Source organism: Pleurodeles waltl, chromosome 8 (assembly GCF_031143425.1).
Source record: "Pleurodeles waltl isolate 20211129_DDA chromosome 8, aPleWal1.hap1.20221129, whole genome shotgun sequence".
NCBI classification, from domain to species: Eukaryota; Metazoa; Chordata; class Amphibia; order Caudata; family Salamandridae; genus Pleurodeles; species Pleurodeles waltl.
The window spans coordinates 1,131,868,696-1,131,879,985 of record NC_090447.1 but is presented as its reverse complement, the minus strand read 5'-3'; the positions used below and the strand labels follow the sequence as shown (position 1 = coordinate 1,131,879,985).

The 11,290-nt window shown below is 44.0% G+C and overlaps 1 protein-coding gene across 1 annotated transcript; it reads left to right on the top strand.

Moving 5' to 3' along the window:
* The first annotated feature begins 3,225 nt into the window (after positions 1 to 3,225).
* Positions 3,226 to 6,468, top strand: KBTBD7 (kelch repeat and BTB domain containing 7). Its single transcript, XM_069205333.1, has one exon. The coding sequence runs from the start codon at positions 3,450 to 3,452 to the stop codon at positions 5,433 to 5,435; it is 1,986 nt and encodes a 661-aa protein (XP_069061434.1). The 5' UTR covers positions 3,226 to 3,449; the 3' UTR covers positions 5,436 to 6,468.
* The last annotated feature ends 4,822 nt before the right edge of the window (positions 6,469 to 11,290 follow it).

Below are 11,290 nucleotides of genomic sequence, written 5' to 3'. Positions count from 1 at the left end.
GGGGCCTAATTACTTTTAGGCCATTCCTGCCCCCTCCCAATTATTTTGGGTCTTGGTTTTACGGTTGGGCCATGAGAGCTTGGTAACTCTCAAAAGTGTGCCACTTGGAATGTTGAGGGCTGCGCTTTTTGGACTTTGGGACGCTGCCATTTAGAAACATCCACAACACCTATACACATCTGAAAACTTAACATCTAGTTGATTCCAGGATAGTGTGCTTCACATACACCCCACACCATTTTCTTTCCCACAATGCCTTGCAAACCTCCAACTTTGCTGGGAATCACACATTTCTACTACATTTTTGTGATGGAACCTTCCGGAATCTGCAGGAATACACAAACCTCCTACCTCTCAACATTGTCTCCTCTATACCGATAAAAATGATGCTGCATTTGTCAGACAACATTTTTTTTATTTCAATCTGCCTTTTTGGACCCGCTTTGTTTCCCCCTCGATTTCCACATGTTTTTGGCTCTTCCCTATCACAGGCACTTGGCCCACCTACACAAGTGAGGTATCATTTTTAACGAGAGACTGAGGGGAACATTGGGTGGTAGGAAATTTGTCCCGGTGGGGTGATCCCAAACAGAAATGTTGGAAAATTTAGATTTTTTAGCTAAATGTGAGGTTTGCTGAGGATTCTGGATAAGAAAACATTGGAGGATCCACGCAAGTCAAACCACCCTGCACTCCCTCTAGTGTCTATTTTTCAGAAATGTCTGGGTTTGGTAGGTTTTCCTAGATGGCTGCTGAATCCAGGAACAAAAACGCAGGTGCCCCCCTCCCCACCAAAACAGGTAGTTTTGTATTTAATCATTTTGATGTGTCCAGATAGTGTTTTGGGGCTTTTTCTGTCGCAAGACCTAGGAGTACCCACACAAGTGAGGTACCATTTTTATCGGGAGACTTGGGGGAAATGCACAGGTTTGGTAGGTTTCCCTAGGTGCCGGCTGAGCTTGAAGACAAAATCCACAGCTAGGCACTTTGCTAAAAACAGCTCTGTTTGCTTTAGGAAAATGTGAAGTGTCCACGTTGTGTTTTGGGGCATTTCCTGTTGCAGGTGCTAGGCCTACTCACACAAGTGAAGTACCATTTTTATCAGGACACTTGGGGGACACTGGGTGCAAGGAAATTTGTGTCTCCTCTCAGATTACAGAACTTTCTGTCACTGAAATGAGAGGAAAATGTTTTTTTTGGGACAAATTGTGAGGTTTGCAAAGGATTCTGGGTAAAGGAACTTGGTGAGTGCCCCATAAGCCAACCCATTCTGTAATCCCATAGGTGTCTAGTTTTAAGAAATGTCCTGGTTTGCTAGGTTTTCTTAGGTGCTGAATGAGCTAGGGGCCCAAATCCACAAGTAGGCACTTTGCAAAAACCAAGTCAAATTTCAATGTAAAAATGTGATGTGTCCATGTTACGTTTCCTGTCGCAGGCACTTGGCCTACCCACGCAAGTGAGGTACCATTTTTATCAGGAGACTTGTGGGAAAACAGAATAGAAGAACAAGTGTTATTGGCCTTTGTCTTATTCAACATTTTTTCTTTCCAAATGTAAGACAGTGTGTAAAAAAGACATCTATTTGAGAAATGACCTGTAATTCACATGCTAGTATGGGACCCCGGAATTCAGAGATGTGCAAATAACCACTGCTTCTCAACACCTTATCTTGTGGCCATTTTGGAAATACAAAGGTTTTCTTGAATCCTATCTTTCAATCTTTATATTTCAGCAAATGAATTGATGTACGACCGGAATAGAATGAAAACCCATTGCAAGGTGCAGCTCATTTATTGGCTCTGGGTACCTAGGGTTATTGATGAACCGACAAGCCCAATATATCCCCGCAACCAGAAGAGTCCAGCAGACGTAACAGTATATTGCTTTAAAAAATCTAACTTTGCAGAAAAAAGTTACAGAGTAAAACGTGGAGAAAAACAGTTGGGTTTTTTTTACGTCAATTTTATTATTTTTTATTTATGTTGTTATTTCAGTAGGAAAACACTGTAGGATCTACACAAATGACCCCTTGGTGAATTATAAATTTTGTCTACATTAAAATGGGGTATGTCCCAGTAAAATGCCAAAATTGGGTTGAAAAACTGCGTTTTCTGATTCAAGTCTGCCCGTTCTTTAAAGCTGGGAAGGTGGTTATTTTAGCACCGCGAACCCTTTGTTGATGCCATTTTCAAGGAAAAAACACGAGCCCTCATCTTCAGCCCTTTTTTCCCTTGTTTGAAAAAACGAAATTTTTGCTGCATTTTGGCAAATTTCTTTGTCTCCTTCAGGGGAACCGACAAAGTCTGGGTACCTGTAGAATCCCTGGGATGTGGGGAAAAAAGGACTAAAATTTGGCTTGCGTAGCTTATATAGACAAAAAGTTATGAGGGCCTAAAAGCGAAGAACCCCAAATAGACAAAAAAATCCCTGGCGCCTGAGAAGGAAAAGTCCTGGCAGCGACGGGGTTAAACATTGGCAGCGACGGGGTTAAACACCTCGCTTGGATCTGTGCTGCTGTGAGCACTCGCGCATGCGCAACATCGCGCTGGGGGAGCGGAGACGGGCACCCGAGCTGAAACATTCAGCAAGCAGCTGAATGAACAAGCACCCTCTGACGTAGGGGGTGCAGATTCGGACGGGGGAAAGTCAAGCGTCAGTACATGGGCAGAGCGATTTCCTCGAATAGAAAAGCAAGCCCTCACATAATGCAGTAAACGTGTCGGCCATCTTGGGAAAATGTACGCCTTCCATTCCAAACTGGACAATAACCGTCCCTTGAAAGTTTACATTATTGATACCAGGAGATAAGCAGGAGTTAAAGATATATTCCACGTGCAGCCATAAGCTCATGCCGTCTTTTGATAAGAAATATTACAGGTATGTACTGAAAAAGAATCCTTTCCCCTTTCGTCAAATTACTATAACGTCCAAAGCTAAACATCTGTTTATTGCGTTATTGTTTTGATCCTCAATGAAATAGAGCGACCACACTTAAACGGGTTTTCCAAGCCCGATCGTTGCTTAATCTGCCACCAACCACAACCTTTCTTTAGTAACCTATCTGCGAAGTTGAGACCTTTTCTAGGTCTATGGTAGGCAATTTCTTCAGGAAACCCACATCGTTTTGACAGCGGAAGCTGATTAGGTTACGTCCCTGCCGAGGCCATGTCCTCGTCAGGCTATACGTCATCGCCACATGTTATCGAATAGCGAAAGCCGAACAAGTTTGTCTTCTCAACCCTATCCAAGGGTGACGTTTTGCCTGACCTTAGCATGGCCGCCGCAGCACCTGCATAAGATGTCTACTGCCGACTAAAAACTGTAAATAAGCGGAGAAGTGACACCGCGCCGGTGACCCAGCGAGTACAGAGCACGCTCCCAGAGTGAAAGTCCACAAGCTGCGGCCTAGGATAACGACGAAACTCTTTGACGGGTAGCCCGCAGGCAGTATGGCCTGCCGCTCAGTGTCGAGCGTGTTCTCGGGGCCGGAGGAGCTAGTGGATGGCGGCCACGCAGCAGCGGTTTTGGCACAACTGAAAACCTTCTACGACTCTCGGCTGCTCTGTGACGTCACGATTGAAGTGCTCGGGGGCATGACGTCGCCAACCGCCGCCAGTCCAACACCGGCGGCCGGCGCGCGCTCTCCCTCAGGGGAGGCGCCCGGCCGCCTCTTTTCCTGCAACCGTAATGTGCTGGCAGCCGCTTGCCCGTACTTTAAAAGCATGTTCACCGGTGGCCTGTACGAGAGCAAGCAGAAGAAGGTAACGCTGCACGACATGGACGCCGAGTCCATGGCCCTTATAATCGACTACTGTTACACCGGCCGCGTGACGGTGAGCGAAGCCAACGTGCAGCGCCTTTACGCTGCAGCCGACATGTTGCAGCTGGAGTATGTGCGCCAGGCCTGCGCCGGCTTCCTGGCCCGCCGCTTAGAGCCAGCCAACTGCGCCGGTATCCTCAAGTTTGCGGACGCCTTTGACCACGCCGAACTGAGAGCCCAGGCCTTGTCTTACGTGGCGCGACACTTTAGTCAGCTTGGCAGCGGGGAGTTGTGCGAGTTGAGTCTGTCACAGTTGCAGGAGGTGCTGCTGCTTGACGACCTGGATGTGGACGGCGAACGGCGCGTTTGCGCAGCCGCCCTACAGTGGCTGGAGGCCGCTCCAGCTGAGCGTGGACCCTGTGCAGCCGAGGTGCTCCGTTGTGTCCGCTGGCACCATCTGGCCGACAAGGATCGTGTATACCTGGAGGGGTTGCGTGGCCGGCCTTTCGTGCGACGCTACTGTCTGCCCTATCTCCAGGGGGTGCTGGACGACCGCTATGGGCCTGTCTGCCCACCAACGCCCCCTCAGCCACAGACCCCGCCACAGGAGAGCCCTGCCCGCCGCATCGGAATGCAGGCCAAGGAGATGGTCATCTTCTTTGGACACCGCAAGGAGCCCTTTCTCTGCTACGATCCTTACTCTGGTGATATCTACACCATGCCCTCGCCGTTGGCCACGGCCGGACATGGCAGCGGTAAAACGGTGACTTCCTCGGCAGTCTGTATCTCGCCTCAGCACGATATCTATTTGGCAGCGCAGCCTCTCAAGCAACTGTGGGTCTACAACCCAGTGCGCAACAGCTGGCGGCAGCTGGCTGACCGATTGCTTTGCCGTGAGGGCATGGACCTAGCATATCTGCGTGGCCACATTTATATTCTAGGGGGCAGGGACCCTTCTACGGGGGCCAGGCTAAGAGAAGTGGAGTGTTATAGTGTGCAGCGTGACCAGTGGGCACTGGTTTCGCCCCTTCCGCACTCACTCTACTCCTTCGAATTGGTCACTGTGGGGGACTATCTATACGCTGTCAACCACAAGCGCCTACTGTGCTACGATCCTGCCCGGGACCAGTGGCTAAATTGCGCCTCAATGCGGCGCAGCGACTTTCAAGAAGCATGCGTTTTCCAGGATGAGATCTACTGCATCTGCGATGTTCCTGTGCTAAAGGTCTACAGTCCAGCCCGTGGCGAGTGGCGGCGGGTTTGCGACATCCCGGTAGATGCCAGCACGCACAACTACCAGATTGTCTGCCACGGTGGGCGGCTTCTGCTCATCACTTGTACCACACCACAGTGGAGAAAGAACCGTGTCACCGTGCATCAGTACGATGCGTCCGCTGATCGTTGGCTAAACGTGGGTACCATGCTAGGATTGCTGCACTATGACTCTGAATTCATATGCCTGTCCGCGCGTGTCTTCCCGCCATGCCTTGAGCCCGGACAGAGCTTCATCAGCGAGGAGGATGATGTGCGCAGCGAGTCTAGCGCTGACTGGGAACTGGATGGTTTCAGCGAGCTCGACTCGGAGTCGGGCAGTTCAAGCTCTTTCTCCGAGGATGACTGGCACCGGGGGCCCGCTGCAGCTCAGCACAATTCGCTCTTGGATGGGACTTTATAGGGCATGCCTTAACAGAACACACACAATCGTCTGCCTTATAAGAGAGAGATGCGTTCATATGGGCATAGCCCTCCTGTCCCAACAGTTTTTAGCCACATTGAACGTTTATTTCGTCAGACTTTCAAAGGCTACACTACAAATGCACCTCCCTCTTCCTATACACATACTCGCTAATATTTGCAGGGCTTAAGGCAGGTGTTTACTAAACGCAGTCACCATTTCTTAACTTTAAAAGACAAGGCTTTATACGAAGATCGGCGAGGTCACTGCCATAAGTAAACCCGTCTTCTTGCGTGGAAGGATACCTATGCCCCAATGTACACTCGTACCCAGCCCCTCCTGCCTTAACACTTAAAAAGAAACGTATTTCGCACACCCTTTAAAAAGAGTAACATTGTATTTTGATGGTTTTGTTTGATGCACTGATTGTAAACCAAACATTTGGCTGCTGCGTACGATAAACTGGGTATATTGTGTATTGGCGCAAATCGTTTTCTGCTTATGGTTAATACAGGTTGTTTTTAGTCTTCTGTTGTCCTCACACCCCCTCAATCCACCTATTCCCCCCCCCCCCCCGCCCCCGAAAACCAAGAATGCAAAGGCCGGTTTATAAACTTTAAACGAATGTTATTAGAAACATTTACATATTGCCGAGGCCTGTGTAATCCGGTCCTTTCAACTTCTGATTTTATTTTTTTTGACTGTGGTTGTATAAAGTGAAATCCCCTGTATAGATTTATTGTACACACTTGTCCTTTTGATTTGTGAAAGACGACGTTTTGTAAAATTCTATTTATAGTTGTAGATATTTTGTGATGGGGCAAGCATATTTATGAAACATAGTTAGTAATGAATTTGATATTGTTTAAAAATACTAAATGAGTTCAGGGTTTAAAAACGCTATGCAAAAAGAGCTGGTTAAGAATCTTGATGTGCTTTCTTTTAAGCGTCCCTTGCTCTGGGAAGGAAATTTAAGTTTGAAGAATGTTTCTATAACTTGTTTGTCCAGAATTAAACTTTGTAGCTATGGTCATCAAGGTTTTTCTGTGTACCACTCAATGGATTCCAACCAACCAAGAAAGTAATGAGGGACATTTCTTTAGAATGCATTTTGAAGCCTTGCTTTTTGTTTCCTATACATTTAATTTAGATTATCTAAAAAGTTACTTGGGTGAATATATCCACACTATTTGCTAATCTGATGTCAAATATATATGCCACATCATTTATTGTGTTACGTTTTAAGAAGTAAACAAACATATTCATTATAAAGGTAAGATAGCCATGATTCATAAACACTTGCAACCTATTCAGTGATAAAACCCATATGAGCAAAATAGTCTGTACTAATTTGAGATTTTTGGCGTTCACCAAGAATGTGCTTACTAGACCATTCAATAGAATTTGTTTATTTTTTGACTCGCCTACAATGGATCTAATGTGTAAAAGAACATGTAGTTACTTCTTCCTAAATCACTTATACTTCTCTTTAAATTCAAGAAAAGTTGAAGCACTTCTACGTTTTACAGCAATTAAAACGTTGCAAACATACGTTCACAAATATTTCCTTTAGCAAGACTAGATCATCAACTTGTACAAGATTTTTCAGGTGCCCATATATACAAATTTACCATACATGCTGTCTTTTTCTGGGCGGAGTCCCTTAGACACTTTTTTTTTTTCTTCAATTGCAGCACCTCCATGTTACCTACTTGCCGGAATTTTGCACTTATCTGGACTGATGCCACATATAGCAAATGTTTTACTTTATATTTACATGCTTTAGAAGTGACGTTGTAGTACTTCCACAATTTGTGACATCTGATTGAATCAGTGCCTTCGTTCCCAAAGTGTTTTATCTTACAGTTGTGGCAACCATTTCACTTTGGTTCTAGTCTCTATAAACAAGTACTCGACAAGCATCACCCCCAACACCCTCTAGGTCAGAGATCTTCAGTCTGTTCGGCGTGACCCCAAAGGGGGCATGGAGTCATGGGAAGGGGGTCGCACATTCTCAATCTATTCTGTCAGCACCAAAAAGGATTTATGTAAAACTGTTCTCCTACTTTTCATAAAACAGTCACAGGGACAGTTAATTCCGATTTTGTAAATGCGTCAGCAGAAGTATCATTCAGGGAGTGTGCTGCACTATGAAACCAAAGTTGGGCAGACAGATAAACCACTTCCTACCAGGGTGCCTGCTGCATGAAGGAAATGCAAATGTGCCCTACGAGTTAATCTGCAAATGTAAAGGGTGCTTGGGAGCTGGTACTGGCTTTAATTGATGAATCTTTGTGATTACGAAGATTTATTCTTTTTGAGTGGTGGTGCAGTTAACATCGGAGCTGTGATGTGAGAGCTTTTGATTGTATTTACGTAGTGCTTACTACCCCAAGGAGGTATTGAAGGGGCTTTTATGTAAAAAAAAAAAATATATATATATATATATATATATAATTGCATTACACAGTCTGAATATTGCTAAAATTTATATTTTGGAAGCACCATTTTATCATAAAACCTTTTAAGTGTTTTGTAGCAGTATATATTATACTGTGTGTAATGCAAGTTTAAAATAATGACTTGCATATTCACAGTGCTTTCTGTTCCAGGTTGTGACCTCGTAGCACTAAAAATTCACAAGTCACTATTTTCCACTGCACTACCCAAAATTTTATTGTGTGGCTCTCTGGTTACACACAGACCACTGCAGTGCATTAACTAATAGAGGTTTCATAACCTACTATTGTGCACTTCCCAAGGAGTAACAACTTCTTGTATTTCATTTTCTTTTAAGCTGTGTGTTATTTTGCATATAGCTACCTGGTGATGAGAGACCTAAAAAATAAAAAAGTGCAGAATATTTTGTTTTTGGCCACACCTTTTAGCCCCGCCCCCACACTCACTGACACCACCCCTATTGCATGCAAGATCCCAGTTCCCTTTTTTTTTTTCCAAGTGTATTTCGACAGCTGGTTGGCTTTGGCTGCCCATTCCCTTGTGGGTAGTGGGAGGTTGATAAGAAATGGAGCACTCTACTGTGCACAGCACTGACGCATCAGTGAGCACAACTCACTCCTCATAAAATAGCTTGCACTGGCCTGGGGGCTCATCTGAGCTGGCTGCAGCATTCTGATCACAGCTGAGGCTCAGGCTGGGTGGCAAGGGGCAGTTATTTTTCTTTTTCGCGCTGCTGCCTGTGCCTCCAGTTTGGTGGTACATGCCCTGTTCTGTCAATCAGGGTTCTAATACAGCTCGGCTACTCACCCGTGAGAGTCTCAAGGCCTTAACTGACGTAATTTTATGCTAAATTGAACCCCATATGTGCGTGTGTTTTAATTATTATTTTTTTTAAATTTATGTGAGGGGCACTGTACCTTTTAAGTCTTGCACACGTACTGTCCTACAGTACTATGCCAGCTGCTGCCACAGCTGCTCTCCCGTCGAGACAGTACCTGCCTCAGAATACGGCTGCACCCCTTCACCTAGGCCAGCTCTCTCTCCCAGGCAACATCAGAAAAAGAAGGGTGAACCATTAAGATTAAACAACGGTGAGTCAAAGATTAATTTATTCCTCATACCCTAATAGCAGCAGGCTCCACAATATTCACAACAGCCCAGTTCTCCTGGTGCAACACTAGTAAGATCCTTAATAAAGGATTATGAATATTGCAAAGGGCAAACCCCAATCACCTTTATCAAAAGCTTTGTCAGAGTTCACAGAAACACAACATAGATTCACCATCTTGATTATTTCTTGTCAAAATGCTGTTTGTTGCTCTGGCTTCCATTGCCCTTAAGTTCATACAGCTTCTTCCTTCTTAACCAAGCTAGCTTAGTTATGAAACAACACTTAATTTCAAAATAATCTTAGTGCATTTCAACTCCTGTCTCCAGACAACCACATTATCCTTGTACAGTATGACCTAGTACTGTTTTCTCAGCTTTAACAGTGGATGTTTATTTATTTTTTATTTTTATTTTTTTTCTCCTCCTTTTCAACCCAGTTCTTAAGCAACCCAAGGCTTCTTTTTTTTAATTTTTTTTTTATGCCATTGCAGTTTGTCTAATGTTTGCAATTTAAATTTGTCATTAAGTCTATTCTTTTTAGTTTCATGGCTCAGCCACAATTTTGGTGGGTAATAGTGGGGTTAATCATTTTCCAGATGCAAAACATCTATCCCATTTGTGTAAAGTATACTCTACTGTTATAGAAAACACTACGCATAACTTTGTTTTCACACTTTTAACTCACCCCCCACCCCACCCAAACACACACTCACTTTAGTAGGGTTTGGCAATATCTGTAGCTGTTTTGTCCACACCGTTTCCATTTCTTTTTGTTTTGTGCTCCTCCAAAATGAAGACGTTAACCCATGTTATATTAATAGGTACACGTTTTTTTAAGAAAATTGTATTTTAGTGTAAAACGTGCATTTTAGCATCTTGTGGTGTACCTTTTTAGTATGAAAATAAAGCATCAGAAAAAGTGATGGGGTTTGTTGGGTCCTGGTTAGGGAGGTAGCAAAGCATTTGATTCTGAAATTTGTGGCTTGCTTTTATAGTCAAATCGGACACTTTTGGCTGTGCTTTCCTAATGTGTTTTGTACACAAGGACAAGCGTGACATAGGTCTGTAATGTTGTATTTTTAAACTTATTTTATTCTTTCTTGTTTCATGCAGATCTTCAGTTTTAGCAAAAATACAGTTGAGACATTTTTACTCTGAATTAAAACTTCAAAGTGCAAGTGTCCAAAACAAAAATGTTCACGACTTGGGCTTTTGAACGTTCTGCCTGTTACTTGATAATAGATAAGTTATGTTTCTGTAACATTGTTCTCAGTTTTTGGGTAAAATTAGTTCTGGCAGATCGTGGAAAGTTTTAATATTGATTGCACTGTTGGTGTGTTATGCACTGACTACCGGCACTTCAGATATACTAATGCAGTCGAAGCAGGGTGTTGAAGTGAAGGCTGGTAGATGTATAGTCTAGAAAAGTACCTTGGTGTCCTAAACATTATGCTGAGTTCTACTGGTATAAACATGTTTAATGAGACCACAGTATACACGAAAGTGAAAAAAGAGTAACACAGTAAAAATGTTTAAAACCTAAGTAGTGGAAGAGGCTAGTTTCGCAATTGGAGGCAGATACTTGGAGTTTTGGGGTGGGGGGTGGATAGGCAATTAGTGGCAGCTTTTGAATGTCTGATCTCCCTATAGCTATTGGAAATATTTGGATGGAAATATTGTAAATCTGAGGCAGTTAGTTTTTTTAGCTTTTGGTCCACTGGTTAGTTATCATTTTTGGCAAGTAAGATGGGCAAGAGAAGAGGTCCGATGGGTAGCTTGAGAGCTGCAAGTTGTCAGATTTTGGATATGACTGGGCAGCATCAAGAGTGCCTGTGGATGTGGCACTGGTAGCACAACAGAACTAGGATGCAGCAGCACCAAGATGACCATCGAAAGATGGGCCCAGGGACAGAAAGCTGATGCTAGAGAGACTGTGGTGGGGGTGGGCCTTGGCAAGACCCTCTGCTGTGCAAGGCACGACATGTGCAGAAAGGGTGCTGGTTGATTTTAAACCAAAAAACACTGAAAAATCACTGGGGTAAAAACAAAGGTAAGAGATGCTATAGTTAGATGTAATACAATGATAATATGGTGTATATTTTAACTATACTATGCACCTAAAGGTTGAAGAATACAAAAACAACAGATGGTGGACGGAATGCAGAACAAATCAAACATTTTCCCCCCATTCACAGATCTGCATTTAATCCATCAGTTTTTTTTTTTTTTGCTTGCCATGCCATGCCATTCCATTCCAGTTTGGACCCAGCTATATGCAAATCAGT